The 22500-nt window shown below is 41.2% G+C and overlaps 3 protein-coding genes and 1 long non-coding RNA gene across 4 annotated transcripts in view; 2 read left to right on the forward strand and 2 right to left on the reverse strand.

Annotated features, from left to right (window-relative positions):
• Positions 1-2789: 2789 nt before the first annotated feature.
• On the forward strand, positions 2790-6579 carry LOC138859118 (amine sulfotransferase-like). Its single transcript, XM_070114491.1, has 5 exons — positions 2790-2918; positions 4962-5098; positions 5577-5718; positions 6109-6272; positions 6352-6579. The coding sequence occupies exons 2-4, from the start codon at positions 4964-4966 to the stop codon at positions 6234-6236; spliced, it is 405 nt and encodes a 134-aa protein (XP_069970592.1). The 5' UTR covers positions 2790-2918; positions 4962-4963; the 3' UTR covers positions 6237-6272; positions 6352-6579.
• Positions 6580-7613: 1034 nt separating this feature from the next.
• LOC138859414 (uncharacterized) lies at positions 7614-10811 on the forward strand. Its single transcript, XR_011398164.1, has 3 exons — positions 7614-7828; positions 9780-9878; positions 10677-10811. It is a non-coding gene; the product is annotated as an uncharacterized lncRNA (long non-coding RNA).
• An 822-nt stretch (positions 10812-11633) lies between these two features.
• LOC113813746 (sulfotransferase 1B1) lies at positions 11634-20216 on the reverse strand. Its single transcript, XM_070114791.1, has 9 exons — positions 20057-20216; positions 17000-17098; positions 16066-16178; positions 15077-15288; positions 13991-14117; positions 13095-13231; positions 12460-12601; positions 11896-12059; positions 11634-11744 (listed from the first exon to the last, which is right to left on the reverse strand). The coding sequence occupies exons 2-8, from the start codon at positions 17086-17088 to the stop codon at positions 11932-11934; spliced, it is 948 nt and encodes a 315-aa protein (XP_069970892.1). The 5' UTR covers positions 17089-17098; positions 20057-20216; the 3' UTR covers positions 11634-11744; positions 11896-11931.
• Positions 20217-20951: 735 nt separating this feature from the next.
• The window catches only part of LOC113813748 (sulfotransferase 1B1-like), a 6447-nt gene continuing 4898 nt past the window's right edge, over positions 20952-22500 (reverse strand). Inside the window, exons 6-8 of the mRNA XM_070138895.1 lie at positions 22031-22167; positions 21506-21647; positions 20952-21294 (exon numbers count right to left, since the gene is read on the reverse strand). Of these exons, the coding sequence (XP_069994996.1) occupies positions 21167-21294; positions 21506-21647; positions 22031-22167 (407 nt within the window). The 3' untranslated portion in view covers positions 20952-21166. The remainder of the gene's footprint in view (positions 21295-21505; positions 21648-22030; positions 22168-22500) is intronic.

Here is a 22500-nt window from a genome sequence, read left to right on the forward strand (position 1 = left end):
ACAGTCGTACAGTCGCTGCCGGTGCTGAGTTTGTACTTGTTTAGGGCCACATATTGAGGCTAGGTTGTAATGTATTAGCCAGGTTAGGTTAGGCTTACAAAGATAGCTAGAAGTCAGTTGTATTAGCCAGGGCTAGGTCAAGTCAGGTCAGGCCAGTCTAGGTTGTGGTCAGTGTTTGTGTTGAATAGGCCAGGTCAGGTTAGGGCTTAGGGCTACAAAGACAGGTTAGAAGAAGAAGAAAGGCCTGTCAAGAAGAATTTTAGCCTCAATTTGGCCTGGTTTGTGTCAGGGCCAGGTTGAACAGTTAGAAGTTTAGGGTTTGAAGAAGTAGGGCCTGCATGGCTGGTTATTGTGGTTAGCTTAGGGCTTAGCTTAGCTTAGCTTGGGTTTAATTAGGTTACTTATTTCAGGTTAGAGGTTAGAAGTCATGGCTGGGGTTAGGCCAGGCGAGGTCAGGCTGCCAGGTCAGAGTCACTCTGGTCGGCCTGGTCCGCTGAGGTTTAGGTTGAAGCAGGCTTAGGCTTGAAGGCTAGGCTGGGCTGGGGCTGGGGCCAGAGTTCAGCCTGGGCCCAGCCTGGGTCACACCTGTGTCTAGTCATCAGTCTGTATCATTAATGAGGTCAGGTTGAGGTCAGGCCAGGCTCACGTGATATGTCGTGCTGAGCCAGGGCTCAGGTCAGCTCAGCTTAGGGTCTGGCATGGCTGAAGAACAGCAGCCAGGCACCAGGGCCAGCCAGGGCCAGGCTGTGCCAGGTCAGCTCAGCCCAGGGTCAGCTCAGGCCAGGCAGTCCGGCCAGGTCAGGCCAGGCTCAAATGTGCCAGGCCAGGCCAGGGCCTGGTCTGGCCAGGTCGTGCCTAGCTTCACCAGCCAGCCCAGGCCCAATGCACAGCCCAGCCAGCCTGAGGCTGTGCTCAGGGTCAGCCCAGGCCAGGGTCGGTGCCGCCCAGGGCCAGGCCTGGCCTTCAGCCAGCCCGCTGAGACAGCCAGCCAGGCCAGGGCCGCCCTGCTGTCAGGCTGGCCAGGCCAGGTCACAGAAGTCAGCTCAGGGTCACGCAAGGCCAGGCCAGGCCAGGCCAGGCCAGGCCGTGGCCAGGCCACGCCGTCAGGGGGCCAGGCTCAGGCTCAGGGCCAGGCCAGGTCAGCTGGATGTGCGGTCAGCTGTGCCAGGTCAGCCAGGGCTTGTGTCAGGCAGTCACAAGGTTAGGCTAGCTCTGGTTAGGTTAGACATGTGAGTTTGGATTTGGCTTCGGTTTGGGCTGAAGCAGTCAAGAAGAAATGTAAGAAGAAGCTGGGCACAGTCGAAGCAAAGCTGTCAGGCTAGGCTGTGCTGAAGCTAGGCTAGGGCTAGGCTAGGTTGCCTAGGCTTTGAAGGTTTGGTTTGGTCTGGTTAGGTTGAGTTAGGTTAGGGCCAGGTCACGTGAGGTCACGAGGCCAGGGCGAGAATGTAGTTGAAGCAGTGTCAAAGCAGTTACCAGGTTGTGCCGAGGTCAGTTTAGCTAGGCCATGTGCTTGAAGCTTAGGCCAGGCTTCAGGTCAGTCTGACCCACGTCAGGTTGTGCTGTGCCAGGCCAGGCTGAAATAGCCAGGGTTGTACAGGGACAGGTTGTGCCTGTACAGTTGTGCTGTGCTGTGTTTGTGTCAGGTTTGTGTCAGTCAGTTTAGGTTGTCCTGTCATTTTCAGCAATGTATACCTTGCACTCACACAATCCTTTCTGTTGCACATTTTATCCCAAAACTCCAACCCTACAGGAATTTACCTCCACACCAGAGGGATCTGTTGCACGAATTATTGCAGATAAAAAAAAACGACACTTGCAATTTTTTACTTGTTTGTTTTATTTATTTGTTTTTGTTTAGTTGTTTATTTTAAAAAGACACTTGCAAATTATTATCTTTTTGTTTGTATATTCATTTATCTATTTTATCAATTTCTTTGTATTTATTTATTTATTTACTTATTTATTGTGAAAAGTTATTAAAGGTGTCAAAACTCAATTTTAAATGCAAAAAGGAAAGGAAAAGCTTGATAGATATTTTTTTTTTTTTTTTTTTTTTTTTTTTTTTTTTTTTTTTTTTTAAGCCGAATCGAATTGAAGAAAAACACACAATGAAAAAAGAGGGGACATTATCAGCCATACAAAAAAAGGACATAAAACGAACTTAAAAAAGAAGAAAAAACAATTAGCAAATAGGATTTACTTGGACTGCGAATAAATCAGTAATCGATGCAGCAATAGTTGTAGCAATATTGTCAATAGTGTTCCTGTCACTTTGATTAGCATAAGTAGGATTAATTGTATTATTATTACTGTTGTTATTACATTTAAAATGGGTGTGTTGAGTTCAATGAATGGCAGTACATGTGCAATTTGTTTTGTAAATAGATTTTGTTCTCTGGTTTTTAGTTCATCGGATGAGGTGAAGGCAATTTTATGTCGACGCTTTAGAATAAATCAATATATTGTTTCCTTGGAATTTAATTGATCGACACAATAATTGTACTTAATTCCTTCGTGTGAAGTGATAGATTGAATGAAACGTAAAGATAAATGGAATGCAATATAAAGACAAAGTGAATGCAATATAAAGATTAATGGAATGCAATATAGTCAATGGTAACTGGCCTAGTTTATAACAGTGCTCCCTTTCAAAATCAAAAACCGTTACGAAAATAAACATCCCTGGAAAACCGTTAACACTTATTCCTATTTCCAAGACCATCCCTATGGAAGTAACGCTCCATCGGGAAGCTATTTATCTCGCCTTCCCTGACCTCTGACCCGGTTTCAGCTCGTGTATGTGACCCGGAATCCCAGAGACACAGCCATCTCCTTTTACCACTTTACGAAACTCTTGAAGTCGTCGGTTTTCCAAGGATCGTTGGCTCAGTATCTCCAGTTCTTCCTCGAGGACAAAGGTAGGTCTGGATGGTGGTGATGGTGGTGATGACAGAGGTGGTGATGGTGATGGTGGTGGTTGGTGGTGATGGTGACAGAGGTGGTCGGTGGTGGTGGTTGATGGTGGTTGGTGGTGGTGACGGTAGGCGGTGGTTGGTGGTGATGGTGCTGACGGTAGGTAGTGGTGATGGTGATTGGTGGTGACGGAGGTGGTGATGGTGGTGGTGACAGAGGTGGTCGGTGGTGATTGTGGTGGTTGGTGGTGACGGAGGTGATGGTGGTTGGTGACAGAGGTGGTGTTGATGGTGATGATGGTAGCGGTGATGGTGGTGGTGTTGATTGTGGTGGTGATGGTGGTGGTGTTTTTGTTGATGGTGGTGGCGTTGATGGTGGTGATGATGGTGGCGGTGGTGGTGGTGATGGTGGTGACGGTAGGTGGTGGTGATGGTGGTGACGGAAGTGATGGTGATGGCGATTGTGGTGGTGGTAACGGAAGTGGTGATTATGGTGGTGGTGGTGATGGTGGTGGTGGTGACGGAGGTGGTCGGTGGTGGTGGTGATGGAGGTGGTCGGTGGTGGTGACAGGTGGTTGGTGGTGATGGTAGGTGGATGGAGGTGGTGATGGTGACGGAGGTGGTCGGTGGTGGTGGTGATGGAGGTGGTGGTGGTGATGGTGATGGAGGTGGTGATGGTAGGTGGATGGTGGTGGTGACGGAGGTGGTGATGGTGGTGACTGAGGTGATAGTGGTTGGTGACGGAGGTGGTCGGTAGTGGTGGTTGGTGGTGGTGATGGTGATGGAGGTGGTCGGTGGTGGTGATGGTGGTGGTGACGGAGGTGGTCGGTGGTGATGGTGGTGGTGATGGTGGTGGTTGGTGGTGACGGAAGTGGTGATGGTAGGTGGATGGAGGTGGTGATGGTGGTGGTGGTGATGGTGGTTGGTGGTGACGGAGGTGATAGTGGTTGGTGATGATGGTAGAGGTGGTGATGGTGGTGGTGGTGGTGGTGACGGAGGTGGTGATGGTGGTGATGGTGACGGAGGTGGTGACGGTAGGTGGATGGTGGTGGTGATGGTGACGGAGGTGGTCGGTGGTGGTGGTTGGTGGTGGTGGTGGTGACAGAGGTGGTGGTGGTGGTGGTTAGTGGTGGTGGTGAGGGTAGGAGGTTGGTGGTGGAGGCGGTGGTGTTGATTGTGGTGGAGGTGATGGTGGTGGTGTTGACTGTGGTGGTGGTAAGTGGTTGGTGATGATGGTGACGGAGGTGGTCGGTGATGGTGATGGTGGTTGTGATGGTGGTTGATGGTGACGGAGGTGATAGTGGTTGGTGACGGAGGTGGTGGTTGGTGGTGGTGGTGACGGACGTGGTGATGGTGGTGGTGACGGAGGTGGTCGGTGGTGCTTGGTGGTGGTGATGGTGGTGGTGACAGAGGTGGTGGTGATGGTGATGGTGACGGAGGTGGTTACAGAGGTGGTCGGTGGTGGTTGGTGGTGATGGTGGTGGCGGTGATGGTGACAGAGGGGGTGGTTGTGGTGACGGAGGTGGTCGGTGGTGGTGATGGTGACAGAGGGGGTGGTTGTGGTGACAGAGGTGGTCGGTGGTGGTGCTGACGGTAGGTAGTGGTGATGGTGGTGGTGGTGACAGAGGTGGTCGGTGGTGGTTGGTGGTGATGGTGGTGGTGACGGTGGTGGTGATGGTAGGTGGTGGTGGTGATGATGGTGGTGGTGGTGGTAGTTGGTTGGTGGTGGTGGTATGGATGATGATAATAGTTGGTGGTGAGGATGGTGATGGTGGTGGTGGTGACGGTAGGTGGATGGTGGTGGTGATGATAGTGGTATGATTGGTGATGATAGTTGGTGGTGATGACGGTGGTAATTATGTGATGATGAGGATAATGATGGTGATAGTGATAATTATGTGAGGAGTATTGCCAATACCAATGATAACAGCAACGCCAGTAGAGATAAACATGTCATCCCGAACCACAACAAATAATACCAACCTCACATTCACTCCAACCCCCTTCTCCTCTCCCTCCCCCTCCCTCCCCCTCCCCCCCCACACCCAGCGATGTACAGCCCCTTCATGCCCCACGTCCTGGGCTTCTGGGAGGCGCGTCGGGACCCCAACCTCCTCTTCGTCACCTACGAGGAGCTGCACCAGGACGCGCTCAAGGCCATTCGCAGGATCGCCCACTTCCTCCAGGCGAGTCCCTTTTCTGTTGTTGTTTTTTATTATATTTTCTTTCATCCGTTATGTTTTATTCTACTTTTTTCATTATCTATTTTTGTTACTTCGCCCACTTCCTCCAGGCGAGTCCCTTTTCTGTTGGGTTTTATTGCATTTTCTTTGGTTATTTATTTATTTTTGTTACTTCACCCACTTCCTCCAGGTGAGTCCGTTTTTTGTTGGGTTTTATTGCATTTTCTTTCATTATTTATTTATTTTTGTTATTTTCCCACTTTCAGGCGAGTCCCTTTTCTGTTGGGTTTTATTGCATTTTCTTTCATTATCTATATATTTTTATTACTTTTTGTTTATTTCCAATTGTTTCTTTTTATTACTTATTTGTTTATTTTTAATTGTTTCTTATTGTTACTTATTTGTTTATTTGCAATTGTTAACATTCTCGTTTGACCCTTATGTCATGTTAACCTTCCCCTTTGACCTCGTGTGACCCCAGGTGGAGGCGAGCGAGGAGCAGCTGGAGTACGTGGCCGCCTGCACCTCCTTCGCCTCCATGGCCTCCAACCCGAGCGTCAACTACGAGCACTGGAAGGACTCGGGATTCTGCCACAAGGACAAGGGGAGCTTCCTCAGGAAAGGTGAGAGAAGGGGAGGGAGAGGAGGGAGAGAGGGAGAGGGAGAGGGAGAGAGGGAGAGAGGGAGAGAGGGAGAGGGAGAGGGAGAGAGAGAGAGAGAGAGAGAGAGAGAGAGAGAGAGCCTACAATGCTCCTCGTATTGTGTTTGTTAATTTAAAGTAAATATGCACACGTTGGACATAGATACATAACGATAATCTTTAATAAACATTCGATATAAAATCCTTTGCATTACTTTCCCAAAACACTTTCACCACCCCCCCCCCAACACACACACACATACCACAACCCCCACCCCCATATGCACAAACAAATACACCGTGAACAGAACAAAAACAAATAGAAAGAAAGAGAAAAATAAGACCAACACGACCTCGCCCTCCTCTCCCACAGGAAAGGTCGGCGGATGGAAGGAGAGTCTCAGCGCCGAGCAGATCGAGGCCTTCCAGCGGTGGGAAGACAGGCACTTGGCACACTCCGATTTTCGCTTCACGTTCACGTCCGGGGAGGCGAGGGAGTGAGCGAGGAATGGAAGGAAGAGGGAGAGGAGAGAAGAGGTGGGGGAGGAGGAGGAGGAGGAGAGGAGAAAGGGAAGGGTGAGCGAGGAGTGGAAGGAAGAGGGAGAGGGGAGAAGAGGTGGGGGAGGAAGTAGAGGAGGAGAAGGAAGGAAGTGGAAGAGGAGAGAAGAGGTGGAGGAGGAGAGGAGAAAAAGAAGAGTGAGCGAGAAAAAGGGGAAGGAGGGAGAGGAATGAAGAGATAGAGGAAGAAGTAGAAGAGGAGATATATTTTTTGTTTTGTTAATCTATTGCCTTTTTTGTTTCCACATTCGTTTCAGATTATAAATACACAAATAAAAATATAAAATTTTCTTTGATTCTCCGACAGGGAAAAGGGCGATTGTAAAAGTTTCTTTGAATCAGTAGCATTTAAGATGATAATACTGATATCGCTAATGAAGTGAAAATAATCACAGTGGACGCAATGTCAGCAATGAATATACTAAGAAAAACAATCGTTCTTACGATCATAAAGATAATAAAAGTTAAAGAGATGCAGAGAAGTTTCTAATGACAGCAACAAAACAATATGATGATGACGATAACAGATAAAATAATGATCATGTTAGTGACAGTAATGATAATGGTAATAACGGTACTGATTATGAAAATAATTACAATACGAATGACAATGATAATGATAATGCTAACGACGGTGATCATAATAATGCTGATACTAATTGTGACAATAGTGATGATAAAAGTAGTAAAAATAATCACACTATCAAATGATGATGATGACAGTAATAACAATGATAATGATAATAATGATGATAAATACAACCATAACAAGACCGAAAATAATAATAATAATGAAAACAATGATAATAATGATAATAAATTAAACCATAACAACGAAATTTATCATATTTATCATAACTTTTATCATCACTATCAATACTATCATCGTTATTATCAGTACTTTTACCATTTACAGTATTATAAGTGGGATTATTGCAATTAAAACACAGACATACTGTATAAAATATTTCCTCTAGTCTCTCTTATCTTTAATCAGTAAAATGCATTGTCAGTTATTATGTAACCACGAACGCTATGGACACGTGACCTCAAACACCCTTTACAGATAAGATTTAAATTCCTGATTAAATGTCTAGATGACCATTCGATACCCTAACGTCATCAGTTTATGTGGATTTACGATCTTCCTTTTAAAGAGAGACAAATAGTATATGTTAAAAGGAATAGAAACGAATATGTATATGTTAAAAGGAATGGAAACGAATATGTATATGTTAAAAGGAATAGAAACGAATATGTATGTATTAAAAGGGAATAGAAACGAATGTGTATATGTTAAAAGGAATAGAAACGAATATGTATATGTTAAAAGGAATAGAAACGAATATGTATATGTTAAAAGGAATAGAAACGAATATGTATATGTTAAAAGGAATAGAAACGAATATGTATATGTTAAAAGGAATAGAAACGAATATGTATATGTTAAAAGGAATAGAAACTTTGGTTTAAAACGAAAGGTGAGACAGTTAACCTTCAGCGTGTGTCGACTCGTGTGTCCCGGGCTCTGAGAGGTAAGTTTGTCTCTTGAAGTTCCAGACGCTTTTAATATCCTTTAAAAGCTATGTTTGGGGCTGGGGACGAAATCCCGTGTTTCTTACATGAAGGTGGGTATGTAGTTGTTGGAGTGGAAGAAGTTAGAGAAGTAGGGAGTTGGATATTAGGTTGAAATAGACATAACGCTGAAATCCTTTCATCAATGTGCACAGTCATTTCTGTTTATCTGTTGAAGCGTCTGTTGGTTGGTAGATACCGCCAGAAAACAATTCATTGTTGCATAGATAAGTTAAGTATGTAGATTAATTCACCGAAGATTATCTTCATAAGTGATGTTTAGTGTGATTTAATGAAAAAAAATGATTGTTGGCAAATTACTGGAAACATAAAGCAGATAATTCCTTTTCTTCTCGTGTGAGGTTCTTGGTCATTAACCTTGAACTATCAAATTGATAAAAGATCTGAAATAGCATTATCAGTCTTTAGGTGTACTCTTTGATACTAATCACTGCATGCAGCACATTATTTGGAATACCGACAGATTTGAATAGGAAAAGAAAATGAACTTTTGGTATGAGGTGGCAACAGTTCATAGAAAACGAGAAACCAGAGAATGGAACTTCGTGAGGGGAAACTTCCATTAATTAGAATATTGACACAGAGCCATTATTATCCGAATTATTATCATCGTTCTCATTCTTAACCTCTTAATAATAAATCCCCCCCACCGAAAAAAAAGTAAATGACTACCCTGCATATACGTATATATGTGGGTATATATGTAATCAAAAGTGTAATTTCGTGCCAATTTCAAAGGCCAAATTTGATACGTTTCTGTAATATCTCCTTCCTTCTGGGTGTTTATAGACCGCAGTTAAGCCGATAAAGTTGAAACTCCTATTCACACTCTTCAGAAAAATAACCTCAACGGGCTTGCTCCTGCTCCGAATCACAAGAGTCGCCGATGTAGACACAGAAGGAAATAAATTAAGGTTAAATGAAATAAGAAGAATAAATAAAGCAAATAGGATTTGTGAGAGACGTATTTATTTAACGAATGAATGAAATGGGTTAAAATAGTTAAATTGTAGTTTTCAATTTTATACTCGCGACCCCTTTCCGAAAACTTTTGAAACATCTGCGACTTCCTGATATCAGCCATTTCCTTTGAAATAAAATCTAGCTCCATTAGAAGTTTTAAAAAAGATATTCAGCAAGCTCTTTCAGGATTTATTTACCTGATTATTCAGCAATCTTCCTTCCAGACATGGCTTCATGATGTATTCTTACTCTGACGAACGCCGAGCTGATTGGCTTAGGATATTTTTCCAGCAGGCTTCGCGACCCACCGGCTGGGAACCACGGAGCTAGACAGACAGACAGATAGAAAGACAGGCAGGCAGACAGACGGACAGACGGACGGACTGACTAGATAGACATATAGAAAGACAGGCAGGTAGACAGACGGACAGACGGATAGACAGACAGGCAGACAGACGGACAGGCAGACAAACAAATAGACAGACGGACGGACAGACAGATAGAAAGACAGGCAGGCAGACGGACAGACTGACTAGATAGACTGAAAGACAGGCAAGCAAGCAGACAGACAGACAAATAGACGGACGGACGGACAGACAAACATACAGATAGAAAGACAGGCAGGCAGACAGACTGACTAGACAGACGGACTGACAGACTAGACAGACAGACAGAAAGACAGCCAGATAAACAGACAGACAGGGAGACAGACGGACAGACAGATAGAAAGACAGGGAGACAGACAGATAGACAGACGGACAGACAGACAGATAAATAGACGGACAACCCCCCAAAAATAGTTCACAAATATTAATGACATCGTAACCAACATTTCCCTAAAACAGTTTAAAGTTGAACTCGCTCATCATATTGCATTATGGCGGAAAGAATATAACAGCATATACCTTAATCTTATTTTCGTGTCAGCTTCCGTCAGATGGAGGAGGAGGGCCAGCATCCACTGCCAGAGGGTGCCAAGCTGGTGCAGGTGCCAGAGGGTCTTCTCACGAGGAATGAACATTATGAGTAAGTATATCTTCGAATCTATATGAATATATCTGTATCTGTCTGTTTATATATTTGCTATGTATATTTATTTATTTGTATCTGTCTATGAAGATATTTATATCTAGTCGATATCTATATCATTTATCTATCATTAATTACCTCAGGTTTCCATTATCTTTTAATTTTAGTTTTGCAAAAGGAAATAAAAAAGCTCCTTTGTACAAAAAAGAAATGTTGAAAATAATAATAAATCTCGACTCTCCAGTAAGTAGATTAACATCGTTTTTGTAACTCCACGAAATGGAAGTTGTTTTTATAACTTCTGGTTCTTCTAACACATCTGGATAACAGGATTCAGATGAAAGTCGTTCTTGCAACTCATCTGCATATAAACATTGACCTGCAACAGGAACAGCTGGGGGAAAACAAGAAAACACACGAATAGGCATATTTTTCTTATTCTCCCATTGAAGTAAAAATTATTCTTGTAACTTCTGGATAACTGGATTTAAGTGATAGTCCTTTTTCTAACTCAACTGGATAACTGAATTTAAGTGATGGTCTTTCTTCTAACTTGTTTGGATATGTGGATTCAAATGAAGGTCGTTCAGGATAGCTGGATAGTCGTTCTTGTATGCACCTGGATGGTTGGATAGTCGTTTTTGTATGCACCTGGATGGTTGGATAGTCGTTCTTGTATGCACCTGGATGGTTGGATAGTCGTTCTTGTATGCACCTGGATGGTTGGATAGTCGTTCTTGTATGCACCTGGATAGCTGGATAATCGTTCTTTTAAACCTCTTTGGCGCACTCAAGGTACAAGGGCTGCATCATCCCGGTTACCATCTTGAGGTCGGGGATGTTTCAAGAAGTTTTGGACTTTGAGTTTCGTTCCGGAGATGTTGTGGTGTGCAGTTACCCGAAGACAGGTAGGAAATGTGTGCAAGTGTGCGTGTTTTATTTATTTATTTTTTGTTTTTGTTTTTTGTGCCTGTTTTTATGTGCGTGTTTGTTTTTGTGTATGGGTGTGTGTTCACGTATGTGTGTTTCCCTGTGTACGCAGATTTCCTTCCCTTTCTCCATGTAATTTCTGTGTCCATGTGAAGCAACTTTCTTCATTATCTTGCAAAGTGCGCCTGGATTACCAAGTTATATATGCTAATTAGCATTTTTGTGTTTAGAATCTCCACGAGCAAGAGAGATTCCTTTTTATGCAGTCAAAGAAAGACGGATTTTGAAAGCTGTTTCTTGTACTTGAAGAGTAAACAAGATAATAATTCCTTTTCCCCCAACTTCACATCTCTCTCTTTACGCATATATGTGTGTACACATACATACGCACACACACACACATATATATGTAAATGTATATCAATATCTACACACACACATATGTAAATGTATATCAATACACACACACACATGTGTAAATGTATATCATTATCTACACACACATATGTGAATGTATATCAATATCTACACATACATACACCATTATTACCATTATCATTACTGTCACTGACATGACCATTAGTTTCTGTTATTGTCATCATATTGTTTTTGTTGCTATTAGAAACTTCTCTACATCTCTTTAATTCTTATTATCTTTATGATCGTAAGAACGATTGTTTTTCTTAGTATATTCATTGCTGACATTGCGTCCACTGTGATTATTTTCACTTCATTAGCGATATCATTATAATCATCTTTAATGCTACTGATTCAACGAAACTTTTACAATCGCCCTTTTCCCTGTCGGAGAATAAAAGAAAATTTGATATTTATATTTGTTTATTTATAATCTGAAACAAATATGGAAACAAAAAAGGCAATAGATTAACAAAACAACAAAAAATATATCTTCTCTTCTACTTCTTCCTCCATCTCTTCTCTCTTCTCCCTCTTCCTCCTTTTCTCACTCACTCTTCTTTTTCTCCTCTCCTCCTCCTCCTCCTCCACCTCTTCTCTCCTCTCCCTCTTCCTTCCATTCCTCGCTCACCCTTCCCTTTCTCCTCTCCTCCTCCTCCTCCTCCACCTCTTCTCTCCTCTCCCTCTTCCTTCCATTCCTCGCTCACTCCCTCGCCTCCCCGGACGTGAACGTGAAGCGAAAATCGGAGTGTGCCAAGTGCCTGTCTTCCCACCGCTGGAAGGCCTCGATCTGCTCGGCGCTGAGACTCTCCTTCCATCCGCCGACCTTTCCTGTGGGAGAGGAGGGCGAGGTCGGGATCTTATTATTATTATTATTATTTTAGTTCTTTCTGTTTTTCCTTTCTTTCGATTTGCTTTTGTTCTGTTCACGGTGTATTTGTTTGTGCATGTGGGTGGGGGTTGTGGTATGTGTGTGTGTGTGTGAAAGTCTGTTTTGGGAAAGTAATGGAAAGAGTAATTCTATATCGAATGTTTATCAAAGATTATTGTTGTGTATCTACGTCTAACGTGTGCATATTGACTTACTCTAAAATTAACAAACACAATACGAGGAGCATTGTAGGCTCTCTCTCTCTCTCTCTCTCTCTCTCTCTCTCTCTCTCTCTCTCTCTCTCTCTCTCTCTCTCTCTCTCTCCCTCCCTCCCTCTCCCTCCCTCTCCCTCCCCCTCACCTTTCCTGAGGAAGCTCCCCTTGTCCTTGTGGCAGAATCCCGAGTCCTTCCAGTGCTCGTAGTTGACGCTCGGGTTGGAGGCCATGGAGGCGAAGGAGGTGCAGGCGGCCACGTACTCCAGCTGCTCCTCGCTCGCCTCCACCTGGGGTCACACGGGGTCAAAGGGGAAGGTTAACATTACATAAGGGTTAAACGAGAATTTTGACAATTGCAAATAAACGAATAAGTAATAAAAATATATAGATAATGAAAGAAAATGCAATAAAACATGACAGAAAACGGACTCGCCTGGAGGAAGTGGGCGAAGTAACAAAAATAAATAAATAATGAAAAAAGAATAAAACAACAGATGAAAGAAACTATGATAATAAAACAACAGAAAAGGGACTCGCCTGGAGGAAGTGGGTGAAGTAACAAAAATAAATAAATAACCAAAGAAAATGCAATAAAACCCAACAGAAAAGGGACTCGCCTGGAGGAAGTGGGCCAAGTAACAAAAATAAATAAATAAATGAAAGAAAATACAATAAAACACGACAGAAAAGGGACTCGCCTGGAGGAAGGAGGCGAAGCAACAACAACAACAAATAGAAATGAAAGAAAATGCAATAAAACCCAACAGAAAAGGGACTCGCCTGGAGGAAGTGGGCGATCCTGCGAATGGCCTTGAGCGCGTCCTGGTGCAGCTCCTCGTAGGTGACGAAGAGGAGGTTGGGGTCCCGACGCGCCTCCCAGAAGCCCAGGACGTGGGGCATGAAGGGGCTGTACATCGCTGGGGGCGTAATTAATTATTAGAATAGTAGTAATAATGATAGCTAGGGCTGTAGTAGTAATAGTGATGGTTATTAAGATGATGTTAAAAATGGTAATAAGAGAAGTTATAGTGATAATAATGAAGGGTAAAATGGTGGTTAGTTTAAGTATAAAATTGGATAAATACATCGCTGGGTGTGGGGAGGGAGGGGGAGGGAGAGGAGAAGGGGGTTGGAGGGAATGTGAGGTTGGTATTATCTTTGTTGTGGTTCGGGATGACATGTTTATCTCTACTGGCGTTGCTGTTATCATTGGTATTGGCAATATTATCACATCATGATCAGTAGCATCATCACCATCGTCATTATCCTCCTCACATAATTACCACCTTCACGATCATTATCCTCATCATCACATAATTACCACCGTCATCACCACCACCAACCTCTTACCGCCACCACCACCACCACCATCACCATCCTCACCACCAACTATTATCATCATCCATACCACCACCACCAACCAACTACCATCACCACCATCACCACCACTTCCGTAACAACCATCACCATCACCACCACCTTCACCACTACCAACCACCACCGACCACCTCTGTAACCACCTCCGTCCCCATCACCACCACCTCTGTCACCACCACTACCATCACCACCACCACCTCTGTCACCATCACCACCAACCACCACCACCACCATCACCACCTCCGTCACCAACCACTATCACCTCCGTCACCACCACCATCACCACCATCCAGACCTACCTTTGTCCTCGAGGAAGAACTGGAGATACTGAGCCAACGATCCTTGGAAAACCGACGACTTCAAGAGTTTCGTAAAGTGGTAAAAGGAGATGGCTGTGTCTCTGGGATTCCGGGTCACATACACGAGCTGAAACCGGGTCAAAGGTCAGGGAAGGCGAGATAAATAGCTTCCCGATGGAGCGTTACTTCCATAGGGATGGTCTTGGAAATAGGAATAAGTGTTAACGGTTTTCCAGGGATGTTTATTTTCGTAACGGTTTTTGATTTTGAAAGGGAGCACTGTTATAAACTAGGCCAGTTACCATTGACTATATTGCATTCCATTAATCTTTATATTGCATTCCTTTTGTCTTTATATTTCATTCCATTTATCTTTACGTTTCATTCCATCTATCTTTTCACACAAAGGAAATAAGTACATTTATTTTGTCGATCAATTAAATTGCAAGGAAACGATATATTGGTTTAGTCTAAAGCGTCGACATAAAATTGGCTTCACCTCATCCGATGAACTAAAAACCAGAAAACAAAACCTATTTGCAAAACAAATTGCACATGTACTGCCATTAACTGAACTCATCACATCCATTTTAAATGTAATAGTAACAGCAATAACAATACAATTAATCCTTCTGCTACTAATCAAAATAACAGGAACACCAACATTAACAATAATATTGCTACAATTACTGCTGCATCGACTACTAAAGCAGCTACTGTTACCATCACTAGTATAGCAGCTATTACTACTACTACTATCACTACTAATAATACTAATGATTATATCAATAATAATAACAATCACAATGATCAACAAGAATATTGCTACAACTACTGCTGCATCGACTACCATAGTAGCTATTACTGCTACTATCAATACTACTAATACTAATGATGATAACAATAATATTAACAATGACAATAATAACAAAAAAAGAACAATGGGGATACCAATAACAACAATAACAGTAACAATAACACTAATTTCAACAATAAGAATAACAGTAATAACAAAAACGTAACAAAAACGGGAGAAAACAAAACAAAACAAGAAAAAACAAGAATCCAGAGGATAACCGCCCCAACCTTGGCTCCCGACGAAGCGAAGGACTTCGGCAGGAGATGGCGAGGCAGGTGCGTCTTGATGCACCGCGGTCCCTCCATGGCTGCCACCGCCCTCACGCCCGGGAACGGGAACTCCAGGAATGGGAATCGGGTCTCCAGAGTGCCATCCTCAGGTTTGGACTTCTGGCACCCGTGGGTCAGCATGTACACGATCTCCTGCGTCCAGGTTGTGCCTTCGGAGAGTGGTTTGAGGGGATTGGAGGGGGGGGGGAGGGAGACACATGAATAAAACATGATTTTATATATATACATATGCATATACATACATATATGCATATATATACATATATACATATATTTATATATACACAAACAACATATATATTAATAGGTACACACACAAATGTAAATATATAAACATATATGTGTGTGTGTGTACATATTGATATACATTTACCTACGTGTGTGTGTGTGTATGTGTACATATTGGTATACATTTACATATATGTGTGTGTGTGTGTGAGCGTGTGTATGTGTACACACATATGCGTAAAGAGAGAGATGTGAAGTTGGGGGAAAAGGAATTATTATTTTGTTTACCCTTCAAGAACCAAAAAATAAATCTTAAAATGAAAAAGAAACAACTTTCAAACTCCGTCTTTCTTTGATTGCATAAAAATGAATTTCTCTTGCTCGTGGAGATTCTAAACACAAAAATGCTAATTTGCAAATATAACTTGGTAATCCAGGCGCACTTTGCAAGATAATGAAGAAAGTTGCTTCACATGGACACAGAAATTACATGAACAAAGGGAAGGAAATCTGTGTACACAGGGAAACACACATACGTGAACACACCCATACACAAAAACAAACACACACACACAAACGACACGCACAAAAACACGCAATAAAAAACGCACACACAAAAGACACAAAAACACGCAAAAAAAAAAAAAAAAAAAAAAAAAAAAAAAAAAAAAACACGCACACTTGCACCCATTTCCTACCTGTCTTCGGGTAACTGCACACCACAACATCTCCGGAACGAAACTCAAAGTCCAAAACTTCTTGAAACATCCCCGACCTCAAGATGGTAACCGGGATGATGCAGCCCTTGTACCTTGAGTGCGCCAAAGAGGTTTAAAAGAACGATTATCCAGCTATCCAGGTGCATACAAGAACGACTATCCAACCATCCAGGTGCATACAAGAACGACTATCCAACCATCCAGGTGTATACAAGAACGCCTATCCAGCTATCCTGAACGACCTTCATTTGAATCCACATATCCAAACAAGTTAGAAGAACGACCCGCCCTTAAATTTAGTTATGCAGTTGCGTTAGAAAAAGGACTATCACTTAAGTCCAGTTATTCAGAAGTTACAAGAACGACTTTTACTTCAATGTTTTCACGTCGAACAAATTGCAACAGGAACAACGAAGGAGAGAATAAGTAAAAGCACGAATATGCCTATTCGTGTGTTTCTTGTTCTTCCCTTCTTTGTCTATGTTGCAGTTCAATGTTTATATTAAGATGAGTTGCAAGAACGACTTTTAATTCAATGTTTTTATTCAAATGGGTTGCAAGAACGACTTTCATTTGAATCCTGTTAGCCAGATGTGTTAGAAGAACCAGAAGTTACAAAAACAACTTCCATTTCGTGGAGTTACAAAAACGATGTTAATCTACTTACTGGAGAGTCGAGATTTATTATTATTTTCAACATTTCTTTTTTGTACAAAGGAGCTTTTTTATTTCCTTTTGCAAAACTAAAATTAAAAGATAATGCAAACCTGAGGTAATTAATGATAGATAAATGATATAGATATCGACTAGATATAAATATCTTCATAGACAGATACAAAGAAATAGATATACATAGCAAATATATAAACAGACAGATACACATATATTCAAATAGATTCGAAGATATACTTACTCATAATGTTCATTCCTCGTGAGAAGACCCTCTGGCACCTGCACCAGCTTGGCACCCTCTGGCAGTGGATGCTGGCCCTCCTCCTCCATCTGACGGAAGCTGACACGAAAATAAGCTTAAGGTATATGCTGTTATATTCTTTCCGCCATAATGCAATATGATGAGCGAGTTCAACTTAAGCTGTTTCCGGGGAATGTTGGTTACGATGTTATTCATATTTTTGAAGTATTTTTGGGGGTTGTCCGTCTATCTGTCTGTCTGTCTGTCTGTCTCTGTCTGTCCGTCCGTCTGTCTATTTGTTTGCCTGTCTGTCTTTCTATGTCTGTCTGCCTGCCTGTCTTTCTATCAGTGTCTGCCTGTCTGTCTATCTGTCTGTCTGTCTGTCTGTCTGTCTGTCTCTGTCTGTCTGTCTCTGTCTGTCCGTCTGTCTACTTGCCTGTCTTTCTATCTGTCTGTCTAGTCAGTCCGTCCGTCTGTCTGCCTGCCTGTCTGTCTATCTGTCTGTCTGTCTGTCTAGCTCCGTGGTTCCCAGCCGGTGGGTCGCGAAGCCTGGTGGAAAAATATCCTAAGCCAATCAGCTCGGCGTTCGTCAGAGTAAGAATACATCATGAAGTCGTGTCTGGAAGGAAGATTGCTGAATAATCAGGTAAATAAATCTTGAAAGAGCTTGCTGAATATCTTTTTTAAAACTTCTAATGGAGCTGGATTTTATTTCAAAGGAAATGGCTGATATCAGGAAGTCGCAGATGTTTCAAAAGTTTTCGGAAAGAGGTCGCGAGTATAAAATTGAAAACTACAATTTAACTATCTATTTTAAACCATTTCATTCATTCGTTAAATAAATACGTCTCTCACAAATCCTCTTTGCTTTATTTATTCTTCTTTCTCTTTCATTTAACCTTAATTCATTTTCCTTCTGTGTCTGCATCGGCGACTCTTGTGATTCGGAGCAGGAGCAAGCCCATTGAGGTTATTTTTCTGAAGAGTGTGAATAGGAGTTTCAACTTTATCGGCTTAACTGCGATCTATAAGTACCCAGAAGGAGATATTACAGAAACATATCAAATTTGGCCCTTAAAATTGGCGTGACATTACACTTTTGAAAACATAAAATATGGAAGTCAATTACTTTTTTATTTTCTTGGTGGTGGGGGGGAGGGCAACGTTAGCAAAATTGAGCACAAATCAGTTGCTGCGCTGGGACCCCTCCCCCCGAGATTTTTTTTTTTTTTTTTTAATACCTATTATATAAACACTTACATATTGCAACCAGAGCTATAGTGTAAAGTCTTGTTGGGAGCATATATATGCACACAAATACATGTGTGCATACGTGTGTTTGTGTGTGTGTGTGTATGTATATATATATATATATATATATATATATATATATATATATATATATATATATATATATATATATATATATATATATATATATGTATATATATACATATATATATATATATATAAATATATATATATATACATGTATATATATACATATATATATATATATGTATATATATACATATATATATATATATATATATATATATATATATATATATATATATATATGTGTGTGTGTGTGTGTGTGTGTGTGAATGTACGTATGTATATATACTGTATATGTATGTGTGTCTGTGTTTGTGTGTGCGTGCATGCGTGCGTGCGTGGTTGAGTGTATGGGTATGCGTATATGGGTGTTTGTATTGTAATCACACACACACACACATATATGTGTGTGTTTTAAAACTTATTGATATATTTTCGGCAAAATAATGAAAGAAATGAAGATAATATTATCGCTCAAAACATCTATAATAAAGAGGATAAGAATGAGAACTAATAATACGGATAATAATGGCTCCAGTATCAATATTCCAATAAATAGAAGTCCCCCCTTATGATATTCCATTCTCTGGTTTCTCGTTTTCTATGAACTGCTGCCAGCTTTGCCAAAAATTCGAGATTTTTTCTTCTTTTTTTATTTAAAAAAAATCTATTGTAGGAGCACTTACATATCACGACCAGAGCTATAGTGTAAAGTCTTGTGGGGAGCATACACACAAATGCATGTGTGCATACGTGTGTTTGTATATATATACATATGTGTGTGTGTGTGTACGTATGTATATATACTGTATATGTATGTGTGTGTGTGTTTGTGTGTGCATGCATGCGTGCGTGAGTGGTTGAGTGTGTGGGTATGCGTATATGGGTGTTTGTATTGTAATCACACACACACATATATGTGTGTATGTGTGTGTGTGTGTGTGTGTTTTATAACTTATTGATGTATTTTCGAAAATACAGGCAAAATAATGACAGATATAAAGATAATATTATCACTAAAAACATCTATAATAAAGAGGATAAGAATGAGAACTATGATAATAATACGGATAGTAATGGCTCCAGTATTAATATTCAAATAAATAAAAGTTTCCCCTCATGATATTCCATTCTCTGGTTTCTCGTTTTCTATGAACTGCTGCCAGCTCTTGCCAAAAATTCGTTTTCTTTCTCTATTAAAATCTGTCGGTATTCCAAATAATGTGCTACATAGAAGGGTTAGTATCAAAGAATACACCTTAAGGTTGATCATGCTATTTCAGACCTTTTATCAATTTGATAGTTCAAGGTTAGTGACCAATCACCTCACACGAGAAGAAAAGGAATTAGTTGCTTTGTGTTTCCAGTAATTTGCCAACAATCTTTTTTTTTCATTTCATCACACTAAACATCACTTATGAAGATAATCATCAGTGAATTAATCTACATACTAATCTATGCAACAAGGAATTGTTTTCTGGCGGTATCTACCAACCAACAGACGCTTCAACAGATAAACAGAAATGACTGTGCACATTGAAAGGAATTCAGTGTTATGTCTATTTCAACCTAATATCCAACTCCCTACTTTTCAAACTTCTTCCACTCCAACAACTACATACCCACCTTCATGTAAGAAACACGGGATTTCGTCCCCAGCCCCAAACATAGCTTTTAAAGGATATTAAAAGCGTCTGGAACTTCAAGAGACAAACTTACCTCTCAGAGCCCGGGACACACGAGTCGACACACGCTGAAGGTTACCTGTTCCACCATTCGTTTCAAACCAAAGTTTCTATTCCTTTTAACATATGCTATTTGTCTCTCTCTAAAAGGAAGATCGTAAATCCACATAAACTGATGACGTTAGGGTATCGAATGGTCATCTAGACATTTAATCAGGAATTAAAATCTTATCTGTAAAGGGTGTTTGAGGTCACGTGTCCATAGCGTTCGTGGTTACATAATAACTGACAATGCATTTTACTGTTTTAAAGATAAGAGAGACTAGAGGAAACGTTTTATACATAATGTCTGTGTTTTAATTGCAATAATCCCACTTGTAATAATGTAAATGGTAAAAGTACTGATAATAACGATGATAGTATTGATAGTGATGATAAAAGTTATGATAAATATGATAATTTTCGTTGTTATGGTTGTATTTATTATCATTATTATCATTATCATTGTTATTACTATCATCATCATTTGATTGTGTGATTATTATTACTACTTTTATCATCATCAATATTGTCACAATTATTATCATCATTATTATGATCACCGTCGTTAGTATTATCATTAAAATTATAATGATCAGTACCGTTATTACCATTATCATTACTGTCACTAACATGATCATTATTTTATCTGTTATTGTCATCATCATATTGTTTTGTTGCTGTCATTAGAAACTTCTCTACATCTCTTTAACTTTTATTATCTTTATGATCGTAAGAACGATTGTTTTTCTTAGTATATTCATTGCTGACATTGCGTCCACTGTGATTATTTTTACTTCATTAGCGATATCATTATAATCATCTTTAATGCTACTGATTCAACGAAACTTTTACAATCGCCCTTTTCCCTGTCGGAGAATAAAAGAAAATTTGATATTTATATTTGTTTATTTATAATCTGAAACAAATATGGAAACAAAAAAGGCAATAGATTAACAAAACAACAAAAATATATCTTCTCTTCTACCTCTTCCTCCATCTACTCTCTCCTCTCCCTCTTCCTCCTTTTCTCGCTCATTCTTCTTTTTCTCCTCTCCTCCTCCTCCACCTCTTTTCTCCTCTCCCTCTTCCTTCCACTCCTCGCTCACTCCCTCGCCTCCCCGGACGTGAACGTGAAGCGAAAATCGGAGTGTGCCAAGTGCCTGTCTTCCCACCGCTGGAAGGCCTCGATCTGCTCGGCGCTGAGACTCTCCTTCCATCCGCCGACCTTTCCTGTGGGAGAGGAGGGCGAGGTCTCTTAGTCTCTTAGTCTCTTAGTCTCTGACTCTCTGACTCTCTGACTCTCTCTCTCTTTCTCTTTCTCTTTCTCTCTCTCTTTTCTCCTCTTTCTTTCTCTCTTTCTCTCTCTCCCTCCCTCTCCCTCTCTCTCTCTCCCTCTCTCCCTCTCCCTCCCTCTCCCTCTCCCTCCCTTCCTCACCCTCACCTTTCCTGAGGAAGCTCCCCTTGTCCTTGTGGCAGAATCCCGAGTCCTTCCAGTGCTCGTAGTTGACGCTCGGGTTGGAGGCCATGGAGGCGAAGGAGGTGCAGGCGGCCACGTACTCCAGCTGCTCCTCGCTCGCCTCCACCTGGGGTCACACGAGGTCAAAGGGGAAGGTTAACATCACGTAAGGGTCAAAAGGAGGTCAGACGAGAATGTTAACTTCTCATTTTATCGAACTGATAGCTAAATAAACAATTGCAAATAAACAAATAAGTAGCAAAAACAAATAAATAATGAAAGAAAATACAATAAAAACATAACAGACGAAAGAAAATATAATAAAGAAAAACAACAGAAATCGGACTCGCCTGGAGGAAGTAGGCGAAGTAACAAAAATAAATAAATAATGAAAGAAAATACAATAAAACCCAACAGAAAACGGACTCGCCTGGAGGAAGTAAGCGAAGTAACAAAAACAAATAAATAATGAAAGAAAATGCAATAAAACCCAACAGAAAAGGGACTCGCCTGGAGGAAGTGGGCGATCCTGCGAATGGCCTTGAGCGCGTCCTGGTGCAGCTCCTCGTAGGTGACGAAGAGGAGGTTGGGGTCCCGACGCGCCTCCCAGAAGCCCAGGACGTGGGGCATGAAGGGGCTGTACATCGCTGGGGGCGTAATTAATTATTAGAATGATAGTAATAATGATAGCTAGGGCTGTAGTAGTAATAGTGATGATTATGGTGATGACGATGGTGATGATAGTGGTGGTGATGATTGATGATGGTGACTATGGTGATGTTAAAAATGGTAATAGTAGAAGTTATAATGGATAAAATGGTGATTAGTTTAAATATCAAGTGGAACAAATACATGTCCTTTTTCACGCATGGAATCTCTGGATGGAGAGCAATTTTTCAATCATTTTATTAAAAGTAATTGATGTCTGAATCATATTTCTATCGTTTCTGCAAATGAAAATTCTAATGAATTGTACCATT

This window comes from Penaeus vannamei, chromosome 3, assembly GCF_042767895.1.
Source record: "Penaeus vannamei isolate JL-2024 chromosome 3, ASM4276789v1, whole genome shotgun sequence".
Lineage (NCBI taxonomy): Eukaryota > Metazoa > Arthropoda > Malacostraca > Decapoda > Penaeidae > Penaeus > Penaeus vannamei.

Coding starts and splice junctions, on each gene's coding strand:
- LOC138859118 (XM_070114491.1), top strand. CDS start 4,964: ATGTACAGCCCCTTCATGCCCCACGTCCTGGGCTTCTGGGAGGCGCGT. Junction 5,099..5,576: donor GGATCGCCCACTTCCTCCAG/GCGAGTCCCTTT, acceptor GTGTGACCCCAG/GTGGAGGCGAGCGAGGAGCA. Junction 5,719..6,108: donor GGGGAGCTTCCTCAGGAAAG/GTGAGAGAAGGG, acceptor CCTCTCCCACAG/GAAAGGTCGGCGGATGGAAG.
- LOC113813746 (XM_070114791.1), bottom strand. CDS start 17,088: ATGGAGGAGGAGGGCCAGCATCCACTGCCAGAGGGTGCCAAGCTGGTG. Junction 15,289..16,065: donor GTGCAGTTACCCGAAGACAG/GTAGGAAATGGG, acceptor CACTCTCCGAAG/GCACAACCTGGACGCAGGAG. Junction 12,060..12,459: donor GGGGAGCTTCCTCAGGAAAG/GTGAGGGGGAGG, acceptor CCTCTCCCACAG/GAAAGGTCGGCGGATGGAAG.